The sequence below is a fragment of the Poecilia reticulata genome, linkage group LG21, assembly GCF_000633615.1.
Source record: "Poecilia reticulata strain Guanapo linkage group LG21, Guppy_female_1.0+MT, whole genome shotgun sequence".
In the NCBI taxonomy this organism is placed as follows: domain Eukaryota; kingdom Metazoa; phylum Chordata; class Actinopteri; order Cyprinodontiformes; family Poeciliidae; genus Poecilia; species Poecilia reticulata.
In genome coordinates this window covers 12,315,180-12,339,811 of record NC_024351.1, presented here as the reverse complement: position 1 = coordinate 12,339,811, position 24,632 = coordinate 12,315,180, and the positions used below count along the sequence as shown (strand labels likewise).

At 38.1% G+C, this 24,632-nt stretch overlaps 1 protein-coding gene across 15 annotated transcripts in view; it reads left to right on the top strand.

The window, feature by feature from the left end:
- ptprk (protein tyrosine phosphatase receptor type K) overlaps window positions 1–24,632 on the top strand; it is a 102,421-nt gene that overhangs the window by 27,022 nt on the left and 50,767 nt on the right. For all 15 annotated transcript variants that reach the window (XM_008397408.2, XM_008397421.2, XM_008397419.2 and 12 more), the window contains 4 exons: window positions 14,592–14,714; window positions 20,829–20,989; window positions 22,150–22,201; window positions 22,282–22,340. In XM_008397408.2, the coding sequence (XP_008395630.1) occupies window positions 14,592–14,714; window positions 20,829–20,989; window positions 22,150–22,201; window positions 22,282–22,340 (395 nt within the window). The remainder of the gene's footprint in view (window positions 1–14,591; window positions 14,715–20,828; window positions 20,990–22,149; window positions 22,202–22,281; window positions 22,341–24,632) is intronic.

Below are 24,632 nucleotides of genomic sequence, written 5' to 3'. Positions count from 1 at the left end.
TCCCTGTGAGACGAGCCAAAGAGAAACCAGCATTTTCTGCCTSTCTGCTACGAAGGATGACATGGAGGAACGAGGGGACAGAATGTGGTGGAGTTTGTGAGCGTTTAGTGGTCATGACAGGAGTGATGAATGATCATGAGGAGGGGAGGACTGAAAAGCATAGATAGATGTAAATGAAATGTGGCCTGCCTGTGCTTGTTTTCTATTATCAAGGTTCCAACCTGTTTGCAAAATGAACACAAACAGTGTTAATTGCTTGGCACTTATTGTGGGTACATGCCACAATGAGACTGAAAGCCTGTGATTGTGAGGGGATGTATATTAAACAAAAGAAAAAAATGGGTGCACATGTGACAGGGGAACAAATATTAATAAGGATGAAACTGTGGGAAAGTTTAAAAGGTCCAGACCAACTCTCTCGTTGACAAACACAAGCAACCAAAGAGGTATGTTGTTACTGAGATAGAGGTTTTCTTTATTCAGTTGTCGGTAGAACCACAAAGCTTCAGAAGAGCAGTTCGCTGTCACTTGAAGATCAAAGCTTATATTTTCCCTTGCAAATTAATGCATTCGACTTCTCTTAGAAGTCACCTTATCAGAATCCAGCTTTGTGTAATATAAACACCCTATAACTTTAGTTGTTCTGTAAATGTTTTAGATGTTTGAGAATTTTAGTAAGGAATTAACACCTTTTATAGACGTGACTCCAGTTGTGAATTTGTCAACCATTTAGATGGTTGACAAATTATTTTGTGACCAAAAGGTCACAAAATAACCCAAAGCAAAACTTGGGATGGATTGCATGAAATGTGCAGCTGCTGYTTGTAAAATCCAAGATAGACTAAAGCATGCCACTCACTAATTAAACAATTAGATGCATTTGCTGTAATTTCTGAGCTAACTTGGTAGATATGAATAAGAATTTTAGTTAGGCAGGTTGTTTATATGTGTTTTAATGACTAGCAACAATGTACTTCTGAAAGCAAAAATACTACTTTGGGAGTCATAAATTATTCTAAAAAGTTAGATGTTATTTTAAAACCATTTAACCAATTAAAGTGCAAATGTAACAACTTACACTCATATTTTACAACATTGAAATGCTAGCAGTGATGCTACAAAGAGTAAATAGGGTTTCGTATTCGACGTATGTTTCTGTTTTGTGGTCATGTCTGCTTTGTAGGTCCTTGATTTGTTGTGTATTTGTTTCTCTGAGGCTCTTGTCTTTTCCCATGACTTTAACATACAGGGGCCAACTTAATAGGAGGCCATGCTTGATGAAACAGTCTGATGCCCTGGAGCAATAGCCCACATTCCTTTTGAAATGAAGGAAAAAACAAACACTTCCCAAGAAATGGACATTTTGGGGTCATGCATATGGCCGACATTCGTGTAAAGGTTTTCTTTATCCATGTCTTTCTTTAATAACATTTTTTKTTKTTKTTTTTTTTCACGTTAGATKTTATCGCTGTTCTCATGGTATCCCAGAACCCTTGTATTCTAAGAGATCTTTTTGCTGCTTTAAAGAGCATTGTATTACTTGACATTTTCCATTCCTGTTGCCAGAACAATGACGAGRGATTCACTCATGCAATAATGCCCTCAATTCAATGGTTGGGTACTCTGTCAAGGTCAGGAAACATTTTCCACTTACAAGGGACAGTGTTTCCTGTCAGTTTGAGTAAAAGTCAAGGTGACGTTTTTACAACGCTGACAAGATTTTAGTGTATCTGCAAACTGTAGAGGACTAACATTTTATGTAACGCAAGCCTGTCTTTCTCAATTTAACATAGTTTTTTTTTTTTTTTCTGTAGATTTATTCTTACATACTTCGATCCTGACTCGTAGGTAAAGGAAAACTAAGTGAAAGCATAATGTAAAGTAATTCACTGCTGTAAAGGCTGATGATTGTAATAAGCATTAATATTTCTAAGTTAATGATGGTTGGTCAGTAAAACAGACATTTTTCGTAATCATAAAAAAAAATGGCAAAATTAATGGATATCTAAATTACTTTCAGTTTAGTRAGTTCTTTGTGGCGTCACACAAGGTGTGTTTATATTTGAAAAAATTTCAAAACCTCAACCGCCTAGAGAAGTCTTTTATTAGTAAGCGCTAGACCAAGCCCTTTTATTTGTTATCTGACCTCCATAAATGCAGACAGGCACAAAGAAACAAGAGAAGAGGCACGGCTAACAATGGTGTCTAGTGTCTGTGCTGGGGTTTGTGTGCTTTTACATCCGTCTGTAAACCTGAGTAACCCCGAGGCGGTGCTTTATAACCTGAATGTTAGTCAGAAACYGGTTGGACTTATTTCCTGCACTGAGCTTCGTCATTTAACTACGACTAGATACTCACAAACCTATTAACCAACCGATAAGTATCTGGCCTTTGTTCCCTTATAAGTCAGCCAGATAAGGGCCTGTTCAACTAGATATAGGTGAATTATTTGGTGTACACATTTTACGAAACTGGCTTTAAATATCTTTACACTTAAAGCAAAGAGTTCAAAGTACATGACCATAAAGTTTCACTGTCTTTCTCTAGAAATCATTATCACACAGTGTCTTTCTCCTGGACTGAACACACAACATTTCCCTGTTGCGAAGTGTAATAACAGCTGTCCTCAGGCCAGTTACAGCTATCGTAAAGAGACAAGAACTCCCAAAACTCATTTACCACACACATGCTGTGAAAGGAGGGAGTGGAGGGCGTCTCGTCTTTCTCTCCCTGTCACTGTTGCGCTCYCTTTACGTCTCCAGACCCAAGCTCTTTCAGCCCGTAAGTGATGTTTGACCACATTTTAAAACTGAAGGTGACAACACGCGCGATAATGTATTCATCCACTCTGTGCAGAATGTACTCGCGCTAGTCTCCAGGCTATTATGTCTGATTATATGTGTGCGAAAAAGTAAAGGGACAAAGGAGAAACCGTGTTCACGTTAACTGTATTTGGTTTCACCTTTGTTTGTAGAATTAAAACTCAAGTTGGAAGCAAAARTATATAGTTTGTTAAAAGAAAAACTTTGGTTTTATGACTTAAATGGCAACTGGAGWAGACCCCGAAACAGGCTGAAGTTTGACATCCTAATCCATTAAAATTGGCTTTTTATAGGCAACGTATCAAAAGAGAAATTATTTTCTACGTGACATCTGTTGAAAGATTCTGGGTCAAGGATTCTTTTTGGACTCGGTTAATCTACAACAAATAATTATATTTAAAGTTATTAAGCCAATTTATTTCTTGAAAGGGAACTTTTATTTTTGCTCTTTCTTTGCAATAAATTCAATAAGTAAAACAAATGTTGCAGTAGCATTTTCCAGGAACCAAAAAGAAAAAAATATACCTAAATTAGAATAGAAATAATCCTTTGAGTATATTTGTTTATGTATTAATATTTATTTGTATTCACTCATATTAAACACACAAAAGTTGTGGTTTTTATTTATGCCCCTTTGCAATGAACGTGGACCACTTTCGAGCCTCACCAGAGACAACCTAACACTCTAACTGGAACGTATGATATGTATTTATCTCTCCAGACACTCTCAGAACATGCATTGGTAGGTCTCTGGCTTCCTTGCATGTTACTCCCATTTGTATGTTATTTCCTTTGTTTGAGTCCCTATGGTTTCCAGCGTTGTGCATTGTTCTCTTTCTGTGCTCACAGCAAAAAGTAAATTTCCTCCAGGACAGTAAATGCTATCGTTAGGTATCTTTTGTTGTTCGACAGAACTGTGTCACAACTGCAGATAAAAGAGCTGSTTTGACACGCTATTTTTTCATATTTGATTGTTATTGGTTACAGAAGTCCCAGAAACATTTTTCAATTGTTATTTTAGGCAATTTTTCTGCTTTGAAGTTAGATATTCTAGAGGCTTTTTTCATGTGTTTATTTGTGTCTTTTCTCCCTCTCTTCATCTCTGCCGATCTCTCCAGTATTAGTGCTGTTTCAGGTTGTTCTTTGTGTGTCAGCGGGGAGAACTGCTTTTTGTCGGACAGGCTGAACAACAGAACTGCTTCAGCTGCACAAACACAGGATAGAGTAAATCCGACCCACCCGCCAGTCAGTCAGTAAATCAGTCAGGCAGCCTTTGAACCCGCTTGCTGGACAATCGGAGAAGTCAGCCAGGCAGTTCAGTGTGTCATTGGCCTCAGTGCTGACTTGCTAAGCTAGCCGCTTCWGATTTAACCTACTTATATCTCTTGGATGGGATTTCTTTCTGAATTCACTGCAGGGTTTCCATCTCCTCAGACTCTCCCTCCTCATCATATTTTCCCCCCTGTCCTTCTCACTTCCACTGTCCTTCTTCATTTGGCCTTACTTACCTTGTGTGTTTTCAGTTTGWGTGTGTCTGTTAGGGTCAGTGTTTAATGTGTGTTTGTTCTGCTCTTATCTCGGCCACAACAGACTTGTTTTCCAGTCCAAAAACCTCAGCCATGCCCTGATTGGCTTATAAAATAACTGCCCCATGCCTGCCCCTGTGATTGGCTCATTTGAATACTCTTCAGAGGATAAAGCATTATTTTGAATGCATTCTCCTGGAGACTTATCAGTGAGCTATCAGGGACTCTGCTGAACGGTTTAGTGTTGCAGTGTAAAGAAGCTTTGTTGGCTTTGGCGGCATGCGATTATGTTCAGGTGTAGCAGCTTGTGCTCCACCCAAATCCAGCCCCGCGTACTGCCAACAATTATTCTGACCCCATTCTGTTCAGCATTGATCCCTTTTCAGTGCATTTGTATAACTCTGTGGGAAAGGTTCACCCACCTTGATTCTCACATTCTCACTCTTTGAGCTGTGTAGTAAAACCTCAAACCCTTCAGAATTGCAGATCACTTTTGTTTAGATGCCTGGCAAGCAGATCTGCAATACATTATTAATTGCCTTCCTGAATTTTTTCCTCTTTGAGTCATAATATGGTTGTAGTTTATGCAGCCTGAGTGTCTGTGGTGAATCAGCCAGTCAGCATTCTTGAGGTCAAGTGTGCAGGGGGAAGAGTGGGGAGAAGCAGCCAGTTGAGACTTGTTGTTTAGGGATTTTTGAAGAGCTGCACTCTCGGGTCTAAGCTAAGCCCAGTGCTGACTAAAGCCAAAGTAATTTCTCCCCCCTGACTCATTCAGAATGACACATCCTGATATTTAATCTAATTGTGAAGATGTTTTATGGGTCATTATAGGCCACTGACGTCTGAAGTCATCTTGGCACTTAATTGTGAGCCRTAAAACTTCTTTGTTTCATTTTTCTTGTCACTGGTACAAAATGGGSCAAAACATGGAAGTATTTTATCATTCCTGAAACGTTATATCTGACAATGAAGAACTAAAGTGGCACTTTTCCTACTAAACTTTATACTGCACAGCCCTGGCAAGGAGACAATAAACAGAGCAGTGGGTGTGTGGAGAGGTAAATGGGTGAACAAACACGCTAAAAAAAAAGGAGGCGATGGTTCAACTTTCCTGAGAATGGGGGGAAATCTGACTCTGCTTAGGGCTCCTGGGTGAACTCATTTACAGGCGGGGAAGCTTGAGGACAGGGGAGGTAATGGAGAGGTGAGGAAGATTTCCCAATGTTCTCTGAACAAAACAGGCCTCCTCTCCATCTCTCCATCTCTAGTCCCCTTTTTCTTCTGCCTTATCTGGCAGCCAGTCGGTCAGCAAGTGACGCTGCTTTAAATGTCACCATTTGAATAGTAATAGAGATTAACGATGGGCGGACAGATACAGAGCAAAAGGGCAAGAGAGAGGTGAATATCATAAAGATAGCGTCTGTGGAAGGTTTTGACCCGCTCTCTCAGCTATTTCAACAAACATGCAGCTCAGATGAAATAACATAAAAAATAAAGGAGGACGTACTGAGAAGGTGTTGCCATTAAGGAGTGATGTATTTCCAGGTCAAGTGTCCTATTGACTGTAAACAGATTATTTAGTGTGTTTAATTAAGTTGCTGCCATGCGGAATTTAAACTTTAATGGAGTTAATGAAGACACTAAACAAAGGTGGCATGTTTTTTTTTTTAATTTTAGTGGGTAATTTAAGAATGTTTGTCATCTATATTCCTTAGGATTGCCTAGTTTGTTGAAAAATGATCAGCGTATTAATCTGTAATGAAAGTCTACTAGTCCTACTGCTGAAACTATTATATGATTAATCTGTAATTAAGGAGACACTCGTTTGTTTCAGCCTCTCAGATGAGAGTGTGCTGAAGGGCTGCAAGTAACGATTACTGCTTTGATTAATCACCTAATCATTAAGCCAATAAAGTGTTCACAAATGGTGAAAAACATCCAACTAAAGAGAGGTTCAAAAGCAAGACGCTCATTTTGTTATCACAAGGCGACATGAGATACTTGAAAATAGTTGGGGAAAAAGGCCAACAATATAATAAAAAACTTAATTAATTACTTTATTATCAAAAAAAAAAAGTAATTTTGGAGTTCTGGAAAGTTTCCGATTTTTTTCCCCCGCCTTACATTTGATAAAGAGGGAGTGAAAAAAATGGTTGTAATTAGGTGGAGCCCAATCAACACACTCATTCATGTTCAAACGTTCTTATCAGAGTAAATGCCTTTCAAGTCAAACTGAGCCTGAACCTGCTCACCTTGAGGCAATATTTTTTAAAGTCTCTGATGTAACAAACATAGAGAGTGCGAATTAAGTACTTCCCATTATCGGACTAACCCTTTTGAATAGCAATGCCGCGTAGGTAACTTTCTCTACACCAGCTCTTATTTTTTTTATTGAAATACAGCGGAGCTGGTCATTAGTAAGCCACACAATCTGTTACATTTTGATGCTGTTTTTTTATTATTGAATTGAAACTGAAAGTTTAATATATTATGTTTTTAAGAGAAAACTCAAAAGCAAATCCCATAAGAGGGAAGTTAAAAATGTTTTCATTCGTGAGCACAATCCATGTTTTTAATCAGAATTTATCATCTAAATTGAACAGTTTATTTATGTTCATATTAATTATATAATTGTATTTTACAAAGAGCATTACTCAAAATAGAGCAAGCAGGATTCTTCATCTCAATATTGTTCACCATCAAGCTCATTTCGTCCTGACATGTCGGTCAGTGAAATGTGATTTCTACACAGAGGTGGGAATCACATCTGTCCCTTCACCCAGTCAGTGCAGCCAAATCACGAGCTTTCTGTAAAAAACAAACACAAAAAAAGAAGTGAGATGGTTGGAATTTGAATTGAAAATCTGCATTAAGAGAAGAGAGGTGAGAGGAGAAGATAGTCAGGGGTGGCAGGACCGAAAGACTCCTCAGAAGAACAAACACACATTTCTGTTTTTACTGTTGCTGTCAATGGAAAGCCATGAATTAGCCGAGCACACACTCACACATATGTAAGTTTCAGATTCAATTACAACATTGTGAGATGAAGGAGAAATTCTCCAGCCTTCAGCACTTCCAATTAAAGTACTGCACTGAGCGTTCATGGGTGTAGCTGTGTGCGGCTGTGTGCGGCTGCGTGCGTACGCATGCCGGTGTGTTGCCGTGCATTTTAAGTGTGTGATTGCGCGAGCCGGCGTGTATGTTTTAACACCCAAGGTGTGTATGTATATGGGTCTTGGCTTTGATGGCTTGGCGCTGCGCTACAAGGTCCGCTGAGGCGTGACAAGTGGGAGCTTGTCTATGTGTGTGCCTGTGCATGCTTCTCTGATGTCACCTTGTATCATTTCAGGCTAATTTCACCTATTCTCAAACAGCCAGAGAGAGAGAACAAGAGGCAGAGACAGTGAATAAAAAGTAGGGACGACACATAGGGTAAATGATAAGGTACAGCTTTATTAGTGTCCTTGAGATGGTCAGCTTCAGGGCTACTTAGTGAAGCATGTTCACAGATAAAAAACAAAGCAAATGGACGGTTTTGTTGCTCCATAGAGTAGAGAGGTACCAAAATAATGTTATTATCACCATTACTGTTATTAACTACATAAAGAACATTTGAATGTTTCTGTTTTTGGCCAATTTAAGACTTCTTCAGGTCTGCTCTCAMAATTATGAGGTCAGAATTGCAGTAGTTAAAAAATGAGGATTATATTGTAGCTGGATTGGATCTTTAAGAACAGTTCAGTTATTTATTTAATTTTTTCTTTTTTACAATAGTCACACTTCATCCTTTGAAATCCCCCCTTTCTTTGTCCCAGTGCTACATTTTCCCTCCTCGTCCTCCGTACCCTTCCCCTTTGCTTCACCTTCCCTCATTCATGTTGTCTTATCTGCTCTCCGGTGATAACATCTCTGCCAGCAGACTGAAACAGAGCTCTCCTGATAAATACTAGACAGACAGAGTGGTGAGAAGGAGGCAGAGGGTTTGTACTTTATGTAGATTATAGACAGAATTTGTTGCGAGGGTGAGATAGTGCGTCTTCTCCTGGGCCCTTCAGATTCCTGAGCAGATTTAGACGTTTTCATCTTGGCTCACAATCAGGGCTAAAACGTGAAGATGTTTTCAACCAGCTGACCTCTAACAATGTTACAGTCCTCTGAGATTTTGAAGAATTTTTAGTGTGAACAGATACAAAAAAAGTTGCACTGATATAAAAAAAGTATCATTATTTGAAGACACTCGGGTCATGAAGGTTATTCTGACATAATGATGTAGTGAACTCGACTTCATTGAAGTTGCATTTCTTGCATGCTAATAATCTCCATGAACTTGTAACTTTACAACAGATTCCCTGTTCAGAATTCAGAGCCCGATTTCTGCTGATTTGCCTCTTATGACTGCTTATTATCCATCCATCCATCCATTTTCTTTACACCCTTGTCCCTTAGTGGGGTTGAGAGAGTTGCTGGTGCCTATCTCCAGCCAACGTTCCGGGCGAGAGGCGGGGTCACCCTGGACAGGTCGCTAGTCTGTCGCAGGGCAACACAGAGACACACAGGACAGACAACCATGCACACACACACTCACACCTAGGGGCAATTTGGAGAGGCCAATTAACCTAATAGTCATGTTTTTGGACTGTGGGAGGAAACCGGAGTACCCGGAGAAAACCCACGCATACACAGGGAGAACATGCAAACTCCATGCAGAAAGACCGATGCTCGGAATCGAACCCAGAACCTTCTTGCTGCAAGGCAACAGCTCTACCAACTGCGCCACTGTGCAGCCTGCTGCCTATTATTATTACTGTTATTATTATTGTATAAGAAATACAAATAGCATATTTTTATTAGAAGCAATGGATCCATAAATTTTTTTACTCCAGCTGTAGACATGTGTCTTTCTGTGGGATCTGAAAAGTGACCAAATGTTTAATAAATGTAAGACTCTAGAGCCAAGTACAGTGTCATACCAGTTTAAAACTGCTATAGTTAAAATATGATCAAGGTCACACTATCACTGTACCTATATAATTTCATCACCTTGCCCTCAGTCTTAGTTTCAGTAATACATTACCCAGTATGATTATTTTGCACCAAGAAACTAATGTTGTCTTTGGATTCTTAGATTTGATGAGTTCAGTTTTTAGCTTAGACCTTCTGAAGGATGTTCCTGAAAAAAATGACACTTCTGCTTATACACAGCAGTTGTTAGATCTGATTTAATACTGCCTCTTCTGCAGATCAGTGAGATTACTATAGGGGGAGCAAAAACTAATCAAACTATCCATTGTAACACCGTTTGGTCCTTGCCAAGTAATAATCTTGATCTACACTAACAATTGGGAAATGCCCCTCTTACCACCTAGGACTCCCTCCAGACCCCCAGGGCACATACAGATCAATGTTTTTGAAGAGTTTTAGTGAAAGCGCTTTTGTTTGTTTCACCTCATGTAGGTGGAGGTCAATGCAAATCAACGCAAAATGATTTTGAGTGATGGTGGCAGATGTTGTCTGATGCCATTCAGCAGTCTTTTAGAGAAGACTGCAGCCATCCTGTGTCGTTGTGGATGTGTGAGTGGCTGTGTGTATGGTTTCCTGTCTCTGCCCTTGAGCCTTTATCAAGTCCTTCTAATTATTTTATTATGCAAATGAGTCACCATTATTTTATTAGTGAGACGACCAATCAGAGAAGCTGATTAGGAAGTGATTAACATGCAGTCCGTGTGTTTCTCTCTCGTTCTTTCTCTTGCCCTGTACGTGTGTTTGTGCGCGAACGCGGGTGTGCACGTGTGTCCTTGCAATGTAGGAGAAGGTGGCAATAATGACCCATCTGGACAAGTACTCATGCATATGCATGCACTTTGAAAGCTGTTGTAAAGATTAGTTATACCACATTTTTCCATTAGTACATTCTGAAAAATGCAGATTCTGGACAAAAAGGCTGAACCTTATAGCCAGTGTTGCCAACTCTTCTAATAAAGCTTTGAAATTTTTCATGAGGGCAAAATACACATTTTCCAATGATGTTTTATCCTACAGTAGCTGTTTTTTTTTTCTCAATGTCTGACAGACAGAATTTTTTCTGTTATACGCCAGACAAGATTACCAAATTATTTCAAAGTGCCAGATATCAGACTCACATGCTCACATTTCGTCCCATTCCTCCTGACAGAACAAGTGCAACTGAATCAGTTCTGATGGCTGACTTGCACACTTACCGACTGTTTATTGTTTCAATAACTTTGTAAAAAATTTGGTGATATTCTTAGATTCTCTGTCCACTGGAAGACCCATCATGTTGAGTTGGCTTCTTCCTCTCTAAGTGGCTTTCAGTCCTTTTTAATTGTCTGAACAGATGAACTTGGCACTTTTAGTTGTATAGGAATAGTATGCAAGGATGAACCAAGCTTGGAGTTCTCCCAGGTTCTCTTCCTGATATATTGATCGGCCAATTTTAATTTTCATGAAATCACACAAGGCAGCAGTGTGTCTGAGGTGTTGGCTTAAAATTCATCCACAAGCGTGCCTCCAATTAACTCAAATATTGTTAATTAAGATTAAAAGCTTAGAAAAAGATTAAAAGCTTACATGCCATGGCATTATCAACCTTAAATTTTAAAGGCATAGTGCAGTGATCTTATTCTATGTACTCTTCCAAATTTGAAAAATTAAGTAATACAAAATTATCCCATTCAGTATTCAAGCATTGTGGAAAATATTTTTAGATCATCCTAAGTGAACAAAAACTGGAACATGAAGCTTCACTAAAGTGAGAAATAAGATTTAGTAACAGCAATATGATTTTAAAAAGATATCCTGCTGCCAAATTTAAGTAGTAAAAAAAAAAAAAAAGTTTAATATTTTGGCTTTTTGTTCACTCTTTTTTCCTCCTCTACGGCAAAACATGAGTTCAAGGTCTGCTTGGCTCATTATTGGCAGCATGGATTTGCTGTCAGATGCATGTATCAGTGATTCTGTGTTGTCTTTTGCTGGCTACACATTTAGTAAAGCCAGGAGTGTTAACTGAGACCATGCACGAGCTAACTTGATATTTGTATATGTGCAGATAGTCATGCTATTTTTGCAGCTCAATCACACGCACGCACACACACAAGCATGCATACTGTGTTTAGTATGTCATTCTGAGATGTCCAAACAAGAGTTGAGGATTTTTCTTTGTTTGAACAAATTTCCTTAACCCAGTGAATGAAAATTTGGAGCACTGGAATGTTTTATTCTCTGCTGAGCCAAGGTGAAACACCTCTGACAAAGTCTGTGCAGAAATTTAAAGCATGGTCTGCTGAAATCCAGCCAGTTTAGTTTGAAGGTAACGTTAAAGAGGTGGAAGAAGACCAAAAACTCTCTAGTATACAATACAAACCAAGGTTAAGTGCCCCTAAAATGCCAGAACATGGCCAAACAGATTTGTTCCAATTTTGCACAAAATCATATTTAAAAAAAAAAAAAAAAAAAAAGACATGAAAACACTGGTTTGATTTTTAGTTTATTTGTCCTTTTGTATTTGATGTGTCATAGCTATGTAAAAACAGTACAAGTTTGAGAGCCTACTGCTTTTAGCTCACCAAAAGTAAAGTGTAAATCGAAATGATTACTTTTCTGATGTGCCGGTAAACAATGTAATAAACTGCTGTCCAGGGTGACCTTCTATCACAGATTCCAATGATAGGTTGTAGAAACTTTGAGTTGCATGTCGAACAAAGCAGGCAAGAAAAATGAATACAATAACAATCCATTTGAATGCAGATAATACAAAAAGGAATATTGCAATTGAAAGATGGTTTATTGTGCTGATGGTGTGTTCACCCAGGTTTGCCCACTGGTTTTCTAGCCCCAAAATCTGCATTCTTCCAATAAATGTTTCTGGAACTCTACTTGCAACCTCACCAGCGTTTCACACGTTGCTCTTTTGAACCACGCAGAGAGAACTGCATGGCAGCAAGATGTAAACCGACACACACTGTTGGGGACCAAGAGATCGTGCAGTTTTACACAGCATGCACACGGACACAAACATTTTGACGTCAAAAGTGGAGAATGTCAGTTTTCTTAATCCAAAAGCTGTAAATTTATTTATAGGATAAATCGTTTGCTATAGAAAAGAAAGAAAAAGTCATCATGTTGGTATACGCTGCACTCCCTTTGTCCTGTCTTTTGGTAACTTGCCGTGACAAAGACTTAATTGAACTGATTGTGACTGAACTGATTTTCACAAAGAGGAGCTGAATTAAAGGATGTCGCTGAGAGGAATGTGATCCAGTGTCCATGTGAGGCTGTGAGTCACAGCGAGCTACGCAGCCGCCAGCCGAAGACAGTCGCTTAGTTTGATGTTAACTTGTTTCTCCTCTGGCGGCGTCTGTCACCTCTTGCTATGCCTCTGCAGCAGGAGCTCGGATCAGCAGGGTATCTGAGGGCCTGTCGTTCTGCTCTCCATCACATCCGCCACAATTTGCTTTAGGACACAGGTAGTGAAGCTTTAACTCCTAAATGAATACCATGAGATTTATGTTGCTGACAGTACTGGTTGCTGATAATGCTTAAAGGTGACCTCCTCCCACGAACCTATGTCTATAGTAGTTTTTCAGTCATCTTTAAACATGGAATATGAATTATTATTATTATTTTTTTGTTTACTTTCATGACTTTTAGACTCCAAAAGCAAAAGTTCCTGGAAGAAATTAGTTTTTAAACAATGGAATAAAACATTCAACTTTTATGTTGGTTTCGAAGATGTTAGCCTCACATTCATGCTATTCTTGCTGTGCATTTTCTATGTAAATGTGCAAACATTGAGGTTGGAGGGCTACAAATATGGTTTCATGTTTGACTGCCTTATTTTTAACTGAGATTATATGGCTTTTGTTCAACACAAAGTATATGTTATTTTAAAAATGGATCTATCAGTTTTATTACAAAGGTCCATACTGATTTTAGTCAATTCCTGTTTCAGAATACTTCACTTAAAAGCATTCCTGTCCTGACTGGTTATTAATTATTTGTATTTAAAGGAGAGGCGACGTCACCCTGTATAAAAGCAGTCATTGTAAAACAGCTGGGATTACTTACTTAACAGCAGTCTCATTTTATGTATTATAGAGTGGAGACCATATCCTTGGCTCTGAGATTTCTAATAGGTTGCCAAAATTCCCAAAATCCAGCATATTTTATTACAGACAGCCTGGAAGCTCAAAAGGACAAAACAAGGCAACATAACTCATCCTTCCAGGTAAATTCCAGGTGCATTTGCCACTTCCCTCTTCAATGAAATGTTCCAAAGTCTGGGACAAATTAACATCCTATTGACGTTTGATGTGCCATTTAAATGTGACCAGTTGGTCAAAGGCTTGTTAACCTGAAAATGGTCTGTTTCCAGCTACCAGCCAATCCATCTGTTATAAATACAGAGCCACTTCTAATTTCTACCTTAGCTCAAGCAGCTATGGTAGAAGCAAATTCAGTCAATATTAAAAGACTCATTTATGCCTTTATTTTTGAACAGATGAGAAAAAATATACATGCACACTCAAGATGTCTCCATCAGTGCAAAACGGGGCATCATTCACTTTGCAGAATTTAAAAATAATCTGAAGATTTCTCCATAAATCTTTACAAGCCAACCATAACTACTTTAGCTCATGAAGGACACAAAGGACACCTCTCTTTCGCTAACTGGCAAAGACTTGAATCAGATGGTATTGAGGCTTTTCTTATCCATGTGTCTTCCAGCCATTTTATTAACACAGGCTCTGCATCACTGCTAGGTCAATGAATCAGATAGCTAGTAGTGACCAGCATGCTGTTCCTATCAGCGATATTACCAGCATGAGCCACATATCACTGCGGGTCGATCGGTTCGGCTAGCTGTCAGGGACAAGTGACGTCTCTCTGTGTTAGAGCCAACTTCCTGTTAAGGCGGAGCCAGAGGCGGCCAGCTCACACATGGTTAGCCCAGGGCTGTGGTGATGGGCTCAGATGATCAGCTGAAGGCTCTGTTGCTTTGAGTCAGAGGTGATCCTGACTGGCCTTGAGTGATGACTGATGGAGCTTGAACTCCTGGTGGTTTTTTTAATGAGCTCTGGCAAACAGACGTTTGTCGAAAGAAAGCAAACGGGAAAGAATCAAAGAGGGAGCGTGAAATGAATATTGTATCAAAGTAAACTTTTATTTCTGCAAGCCATCTTTCTGTTCAGATTAAATCAACTTTATTATGTCTTTTTGTCTGCAGGAAGCTGTACGTTTGACGAGGGTTTCTCTCAGTGCGACTACCAGCAAGACCTTTACGATGACTTTGACTGGACACACATCAACACCCAAGAAATGCCATACGTCTCACCAGACCTGCCACAAGGTACCGTCCAATTTTATGTATATATTACATTTAAGTTGTGTTAAATTATTACATTTATATTATTTTACCAATAATTTACATGCAGTATATCAACAACTACAATATTGGAATAAAAATGTCTATATACAATTGAACTCTTAGAAAATAAATCTAAGAATTCTCAATAACATCCGTCTGTCCTTGGATTAATTAGTTTAAAATAGAATAGGTGTTGATTGCACCTATGATGAATGTCATTCTTTAGAGCTGAAAAATATCTATATTTTGAAAAATGTTATTTATGGATATTTGATGAAACGTCCATCCTTCACTTTAGTTGTTATAACAGTGAAGTCGAAGGTTATGCCTGAACTCTCATTTCCACTTTTTAAAGGGACGTTAAATGTTAGGAACAATGTGATTGAACATTTTAGTGGTTGAGTAAATGTGATGCATGAACACAGGTGTACTTAACATATTTAGCATTGTTAACGTTTTACTTAATGAACTGACATGTTGAAGAGCTTTAAAACATTGATTCCTTCACAAAGAGTCAGCTCATATGATTTTATGAGCTTTTTATTCTTTCTTTCTTTTTTGTTTTAACTTAGGAAAGTCCCTCCTGACACTAATAGTAAAAGAGAAAATACTGTATAAGTTCATGTTTTCAGGGCAACATAGTATGCTTTCATTTTTGTCTTGTGTCTATCATCAATCATTTCGTAAACCCTGTGGCTATGTTTTATGACTTCTCTGAAAGTCTCTTACTGTGCCTTACTTTGGTAGCAACAAGTTTAACTACTTTACCAAGCCTGACAAAATCCTTCTGTTCAATTATATTTATATTTGTGAAACTTGTTCCGAATTCTGCTCGTATATTATAATGCATGCTTTGGCTTGAAATGCAGACATTTTACGTTAAACCAGTATTCTTATCCTTCTTTTTACTCTCCTCTCTTGTCCTTTCCTTCTCTCCTCTGCCCCTCTTCAATCAGTTGATTTTTTTTTCTCTCAGCAATGATGATGAACGGGAAATTAAATCTTTCTGCCTCAGGGCCGAGTGTCTAATTAACAGAATATGAGGTCATTAATCAACAGCGGCCAACAGGCAAGGTTGCCTACTTTGCAGTGTTAAACGAAAAATGTTTTAGTATTAACTAGCCGAGCAATGTTCAAATAATAACTTGCTTTATCAAATTAAAATCTCAAAGAAAGAAGTAGAGATGTTGGAGCAGTGATCTTTAAGAGCAAAACATGATGAAAAATATTCTTGTTAAAGTTTCTTTCACTCTTTGCCATTTCTTATCTTAATTTTCCTCATGTCCTCTTTTTGTTGGGGAAGATTACGACATTGTTACCATGACAATGTAATGATTTTGTTTATCTCTGATGCTTGTTATCATGGCAACCCACCTTTGCTGACATTTAAAGAAAAGTTCATTTCAACATCTTCTCTCCTCAGCTTTCACATAGACTTAGGTTTTTCTCTAGAAATGTGGGTTGGTGTCTAGTAAGTAGTTTTTTCTTTATGAGAAAACATGGATATCCACTGGTGGACAGCCTTGCATTATATGTTATAAATACCAAGTGGTGTCACTCTGCAGCGTAGGCAGAGTTGCTACCTCGGCGAGGTTAAACACCTTTCCCAGGGGAGCAGATCTGCTATGGCTAGAATTAACATAGCATTAACTTCTCCAGAACCTTGTGGGATGAGCAGGTCGGAGGGATTGCAAAGCAGGTTAATGGCTTGGAGATGTTGGTTCACTGCCTTGCCTAAAGGTACAGGATCATGAACTGATCCCTTTGCAGCCGGGTGCATTATTGACACCCGGCTGCTAATAATGCCAGCCGGGTGTGGAACAGTGGTTGGAGTGAATGGGAAATGAGACTTCGGAGGGGATTAGAGACGCAGCCTTTAAGTAGGATTTTTCCAGAGAGGAAAGTCTTCAGTTATGACAGTAAATGCCTGGCCTATGGGCATGGCAGCTATGTTTATGTTGGAACTGATTGTTAAATTCTCCTTGAAGGCATGGCAAAATTTGAAAAGGCAGCTCCAAAAATACTCAGCACAACAACAGATTAGCAACTTCCACGAGTCTTCTTATAGTGTCACTGTGAAGGTTTGGCGTCTCAAAGGTGATGGGTGATGTCAGAAGACAATTAATCAATTAATAATCTTTTAAGGTAGTTTATATTTTTTTAAATTAAATGTGTTTGCAATTGCAATTTTTTTACTTTAACCTAGATTTATTTGTCCCACTTACTAATCACTGCTTGAACCAAAGGCAGTGCTAAGTGTGTTAAGTGTCCATGGATGGTTAGTAAATTTTTTAAGAGCTAAAACTCATCTATGTAATCTCGCTGGGGGCTGATGCTGGCAGTCCACCATGGTGAGGGCTGGGAAGCTATGTTGGCAAAGAGCGCAGCGCCAGTTGAACATTCACAGGCTGAAACTCTGAGGCTCAGCAGACTAAAGCAGATACTCTCGACTCATAATGTTGTGAGCCAGTAACACTCTAAACCTATTTGGCATGCCTTTCTCTCCAAGTCTCCTCTTTTTCCGCTTGCTTTCAATAGCAATTTCTCAAATAAGGGAGGAGAGAAAGAAAGACAAAGATGAAAACTGTGACTGTGTCACTAGATGTTTTAATAATGAATCGCGAGAAATGCATCAACACATCAACACATCATTAAAAATAGCATTAAAGCCACCTGCTTTGACAGCCTCTCTGGTATACCTTGACTATAAACTTAATGATGGTGGTGTCAGTTGAAGTGCAGTCAAAGTAAAGCTTGATTTGTGGAGCACTGATGCTGCTAAGTCCAATTAGCCTTTGTTCACCTCCCTAAGAGCGTTGAATGTTGGTCAGATCAGCAAGGCTGTGGCCTGATTGTTTGGACAGAGCTTGTTGAAATGTATCCTGCTTTGCTTACTTATTTATTTACTGTATTTTTTGTATTCTTTACTTGGATTTGGATGTGTGTACTGTAGTTATAAAAAAAGCCCTCATATTTATGCTATCATATAGCTGGAGCGAGGAGCACGATTAGAGTTACTTAGGCCATGAAGTTTGGGTACATGTAGAAAAGYTACTACAAGTTTGATGCAGAAGAAGTAAATAGGAGGCAGGGGTGCTGCCAAAAACGTTTTTCTGCACCACTTTGATTTCTTCTGGCCTTGACGTGTTTGTGACTGAAGAGAGGACAACGTCTTTAGTCTCTTAAAGCCAAAATGTGTGCAAATTCCTCCCATCTGCTGAACTTGAGATGCATGTTTTCAATTTCATGAATTTGGCCCATAAAAGCAAATAGCCCATGCAACACAGTTAAAAGAAAACTGAAGAGCTTTATGTGGATGTATTCCAGTGACCATCATTGCTATAAAAAGCAAAGCATTTTGTCTGGCTTGGTTTTAATTACAAACATTGATCATGTTTTGCCTTTGAACTAGTGAAATTCATATGCATACATATCACCAGATAGTTAACGTTCATTTCTTTTGTTCATTAAAAATAATTGGCAGTTTGAGAAACAAATTAAAAACAACTAAATCAAATTAATGTAAATATAGTTCAACTAAACAAATAATTGTATTGTTTCTCCATATCACTGCCACACAGCTGTTATTTCTGTGACACATTTAGGTCTTAAGGCTGTCATAGCATTTTTTTTCCAGGCTCATTATGTCATCGTTCTATTAGGACCCATTTTCGACTTTGGCATTTCAAAGACATCAGCCATTTTAGAAACTGGCAGACTTGAGGTGTCAGATGTTCTTGGCATCCTGAAGTCAGCTTGGATGCCACAGATCGTGTTTGAATGCGTCTAGTTTCATGAACTGTCTCTTACCCACATTTTCCCTTGCTATTTTTGTCCCAGGTTAGTTGTTATCTTTAGTGTGATTCTGTAGGTCATTGGTAGGACTTCTACTGGAAGTCATTTTAATGTTAACATCACTCAACACACTGTTTATCTATTTGCTGGATATATGTATATATTTTTAAGGCAGTGTAATAACTTGGTAAGGCGCCAAAGGTTATATTTTGCAGTGTTGTGTGAGCTCTGACATATCTGGGTCTCTAACTGATAGAAGTATTTTTAGCTGGCAGCTATCTTAATGGCACTTTTCTCTTGTAACCATTTTAGCATCAGTGCCAAAAAGTAGGAAATAAGAATGATGTTTATCAGTTTAGTTCCTGGTTGGTTTTGTTTTTGGGACTTTTGGTGACAGCTACAAGTAACCTTATTGTAACAAATAAACAGGGAAACACCTTTCAGCTGTTTTTTGTGCAAAAGTAGGCATTTGAGTTGGTACTAACAACAACAGAAGAGGAGAAATCAAGTAGAAGGAGCTACTTAAATAACTACAGTAGTGAAAGATGTGTCCGTAACTAGATGCTTGTGTTCTTTTGTTGAAAGCCCACAATGTTCCGCTTTGTTCTGGAGGGAGTGTTTTATCACAGTAGATTAGCTAAAGAATAATTCATAATCACAATTGTTTTTATGACTACTGTATAGAGCATAGAACAATATGCAATTAAAATAGAACAACTTTTGTTATCGTCAAGGCCTATTTTACGGCATTTTGTCTTTTTTTGTGTTTAATTACATATTTTAATGGTAATTGTTAATTATGTCCTATTATATGGTGTTTTCATCTGCCTCGCTCTACTGCTAATCTTTTCAATTCTTCTTTTTAATACAGACAATGTATTTTATTCCTGAAAGTCAAAGATTAGCCCAATGGCTCAACTCAATAAATGGAAAATGCCGTTACAAACTGGTCTTAGTGTTATCTTGTGTATTTCGTGCTGCTTCTGCTGAACAAATACAGCCTTTAATGAAAAATAATTTGGTTCGCTAATGTCTCATATATAACCAGCTAATGTTAGATTATCAAATTAATACAAAGGAGGGAAGTATTGCATTTCATCATATTTCAGAGCAGCAACATCTGGTGAAGGTCTTAGCTGATTGCTAGAACATCTGGATGGGCTGGCTCTTTGTGCACCCAGATTAAGTTTTTTTTTTTTTTTTTTTGCTTCACTTTCTGCAGTGGTCCATTGGGAATATAAAGTATTAAAGCGCTTAGTAGTATACCAAAGTCTAAAATGCATTCACTAATTTTCTCATCCAGAGAAACGGACTCCTTTATGAATGAGATTCAAGACTTTTCTGACCAAAATAGCAAGCCGTCCTCTCACCAACTTATTTTAATAAGAAACCCATATTTAAGCTTTGTTAAAAAATTGCTTGTCTGTATTCACTTTTAACCAGTTCTCTTGTCAAAGTTAATATTGTACAGAGACAGCACTAGCATAGTTACTAAATAAACTGTAAGGTTATCTAAAGTAAGGGAATTTATTTTTGTGAACTAAGCATATGGGCAATTATGTCAATATATATTATGATTATAACATTTAACATTTTAACATCTTATGGAACAGTTTCAGTAAAACCTGATCAATGTAAAATTCAAACTGAGCGTCTTTATTGATTGACGAGGTCCCTTTAAGATGCTTCTTTAACACAACAAACTCAGTCACAGATTTGTTTAAAACTAATCAAACTTTTGTCTCAGCGGCACAAACCCAGCGCATTCAAGAAAAAGTCCAAAAATGTTTAGATTGCAGAGGCAATGACTTAAGGGTATCTATCAGAAAACGAACCAGGAAGCAGATGGAAAACACAACGATAAGCTGACTTTGACTTAAATCCTGTTTGTCCCAAATGAAAGACGTCTGTTAGTCATTGGTTAAATTTACTGCTGTTTTTCTGAGAAATGCTCTCTGGGTAATTTTTATGCATAATGCTGAAAAGAACCTACACAGAGCAGTGGGTTTATTCATGTAGGTACATGCAAGACAAGCTGTGGGCATGCAGCCCACTCTTGGCAAGTACAGTCACTCTACTGACTGTCTTCACACAAACTGCCTCCTCAGAGGACACCATTAAGAAGTCTCTCTAGGCACTGGATTTGAATAAGTATTGTGTGCACAAACAGAAACAGCTGTCACAAAAAGGAACTCATTCTTGGCTTGCATTCACAAGTTTCTGACTTTGTCTGATTATTTGGGATGTTGATCTTCAGACTGTACTTAACTGTACTTGTGCTTTGTCCTTTCCTGCACTCAGGCTCCTACATGTTTGTGGATGTTTCTCAGTATGATGTTGGGGAGAAGGCCAGGTTCCAGCTGCCAGTTATGAAAGAGAACGACACTCACTGTATCGACTTCAACTATCTCCTGACAAGTCCTGATGGCTCCAGCCCAGGAACCCTTAACATCCTGGTGAAGGTACTGAGTACTAAACCACAGAAACTGGTCTAGTTTTTCCCCACCTTTGTGAAGGAGCCTCCGGTCGTAGCGGCTTAATGGTCTGAGAATGATTGCTTTACTTTATTTAGTTTTTTGTCTATCCCTTGGAGAAAAAAAGTATAAATTAAGTACAAATGTAAACCTTAACCACCATCTGTGAGGAATTTTTTTTCTTCCCTTAGGTTACATTTGATGAGCTGGAATGCATTAATTTAAGCAAATGAAAGCTTTTGTTTTTCCCAATTGTAGATGGAAACCAGAGTCCCTCCAGTTAAAATAACAACAAAGAAAAACTTAGAGGAAAATATCATCTGTTTTTTTTGTAAAATATTCCCACATTTTGTGCATCAAACTTACATTTGCTGACTTGGAAAAAGGAAAGGAAAAATAATTAATATCCTAATAATACATGAATCTGATAAACCAAAAAGGCCATCTCACTTTCTGGTTCCGAGTGAAATTAAGTTTTGTTTTCTTAAATTGTGTTTTAATATTTATTTTACTTTTTCTTTTTTATTTAATTCTGTCAGATTTCAGAAGTTTTAAATTGATAATATTTTTTGTTCAGGTGGCACAATGTAAACATCGCAATATATTCACAAGAAGTGTTTTGAACTTGCATTTTTCATGTTAACATAATATTTAGTCAGTTGGACAGAGTCTAACTGCAGCAGATGCTCACACGAATGACATTAACCAAAATGTGGAAGGTCAGCAGTTGATGGAGGCGCAGATGCAAAAAACTGTAAAGAAGATAATAGATATACTACAACTGCTATCAGCATCACAGTACTTATATTAAATTACTGTAATTTCAAAAAATGTTTTTAATATTTTGCAGCCTTATGTCATGATACAAACTGGAACTGATCCATTGGGAGCTTTTCACAGTCTGATGACCATGAATAACAATACAATGGCTTCATGGTTTTAGAATATTTAAACAATATTTTAAACTAAAATGCTTACATTAACGTGCTGCTTTAGTTTGTCCTTCATACTGGCACTGAGCGCTAACACTGGTAGCCAGCTCTTACCTAAAATAAACCATCACGTCCTTGTCATTGAATTTGTAAATCTGCAAATCATGTGCCGTTTGGGTGACTCCTGTAAAACATTGTATTTTGTACTACTTCTAGGTAAACAAAGGTCCTTTGGCAAACCCAATATGGAACGTAACGTCCTACACTGGTAAAGCTCCGCTTCTTCCGTTGATCTGCACTTTTGTGCATGTTTCATTTTCTCATGTTGGCTCTAATTATGTTCTGCAGGTAAAGGCTGGCTGAAAGCTGAACTTGCCGTGTCCACCTTTTGGCCTAATGAATACCAGGTAAATTTGTGAGTTACAGCCAAGGGCTATGATAAAATGATTCATATCCAGTAGCGTTAATGTGAAAACACACATCACACACAAATGCAGACGCATACTTACGCTGTGAGGCAGGCTGCTGATTTATTTGTGTTGACTGAGTCTCAGGAGGTGACGATTAGGCTAGGGTGTGTGTTTATGCGTACATGTGTTTGCGTGCTTGTGAGCATGTCGTCACATTTGCCTTTGACATAACCAACATTGCCTTTAATATTTTTTTTTTGTATGTGTTATTTATGCATCTCTAATGAGCACCTGTCTTACCTGATGTGAAATTAATGGGTTTCAAAAGAAGAGAGCATTGCAGGACCATTGCGTTAGGTTCCATTATACTGATTTTGTGTGTGTGCGCGTGCGTGTGTTTTGTTTTGTTCTTTCTTAAATTGTGTTGTTGACACATGTGCTCATGTTTTCAGGGTATCCTGGTGCTGAATGTTCTTGTAGGCATAAATATAGATCAAGCCATCACACACAGCCTGGGGACAGTATACCACTACTATAAGGCCAAGTGCAAAGCGTCCCCCAAATGGCCCATCTGGTGCCCTCATTCCTCTGACTGTGGCGGGAGCTCACCAGCTCGAAACCCATGTGTCAACATGTTTTAATTGAACATAATCATCTTCATTTGCTGAGGCGCATGTAACGTTTTCAGACTTTGAAGCAGGTTATTGGCTCTGAGGTTATGAAGCTATTTTGTCGTGTTTGAACACGCGTCTATCTTAGCGCTTTCGCTTGACTGATTTCTCCGGGGGAAATCTTTTCTCGTGTAGACGTACTGTACCCTCGGAGACAGAAATAGATGAACACACAAACCACAAACACCTACACATCGCTTTTTCCTGGAGTGGTAATTATCAATGTTGCCATTATTTCATCTACTTCAACCATGAGAACTTTTTCTCTCAAGATCATGAAACTGTTTCAATTTCAGTACTTTGTTGTTTGGAATGAGTAATATAATGAGCTTTTACATTAGTATTTTTGTATTTTTATATATATAGAAATATGACAACACAGTTGACCTTGAAAAAGACATTTCTTTGAACCCCGTATTTTGTCCATTGAAGCTCCATGATTGTGTTTTTATTGTCTTGCTGAAAGCATCACTACATCACCTTTTTACTTTATTTATGTGCAAAATTGTGATTTGCAGATGTGCGTGGAATTTCTTTTTGTTGCAGCTTTGTCAGCATAGAACTGAGCTAGAATTAAATTTAGCAACATGCTGGCAACCTCTTTGAGAAAAGTTCCCAAAACACCAAAAACACATTCAATTGTTTTCCCCTCGTACCTTTTTTTATCGTTACAGCTGGAACTCAGGTGAGCTGGATATTCATTTGAATTTTCTCAAACATTTTACAAGTTAACACAGTTGAGCTTATTAAATAAGAGAAAAAAAATTGTCATCACATTAAGAAAGAAAATGAATCAACTCTAACTCTGAGGGTAAATCTAAGTTGCTTTGTTAATTGCTTTAATTGTGATACTCAGTTTGCTTTACTTATACTCCACCAATGCACAGAAAATGCAACCTCAAGAAAACAAGGAGGCACAATTTGGATCGAATCCTATAAAATCCATTCTAAATACAGTTCACGTTAATCCAGTTCATCCTAATATAATCCAGTCACTTATTCAGCATCCATGCCAATTAAATGCAGTCCACTTTAATACAAATTCTAATGTAATGAATTTTAGTCCATTAGTTCATGTCACCAGTTAAAAATGTACCTAACTGAAGAAACTCATTGCACAGAATCAGTAAAAACGCAGTTAAAATAAGCACTTAGTATGTCCTGGAAAGAAACACAGTTAAACTCAGTCACATGGGCACTTTAGTAGGAAAAAAAAAACAGAAAAGTGTGTTAATGGAAGAAGTGACTTAATAATACACCTCAAAGTCCAGCTCTCTTTGTTCTTCAAACTCAGTTATATCTTCTCTAACACAGTTTTTTAAAGGTTTTATTGGCTAGTGGCCTCTATTTGATAGTGAATTGACAGGAAAGTGGGTAATGAGAGAAGGGGGAAGACATGCGTCAAAGGTCACCAGGTCGGGAATCGAACCTGTGACGGCCACGTCAGGAGTGAGGCCTCCATATGTGGGACCGCACACATTTTTTAATGGATCAGATTAAAATAAATTTCAGTCAGAAACATAAAAAGTTACAGATTTTTGACTTCCATTTGGATATAAATGATAGAATAGACATACAGTTACATACATTGAGTCTTTTAAACTTTTTGATGAAATTT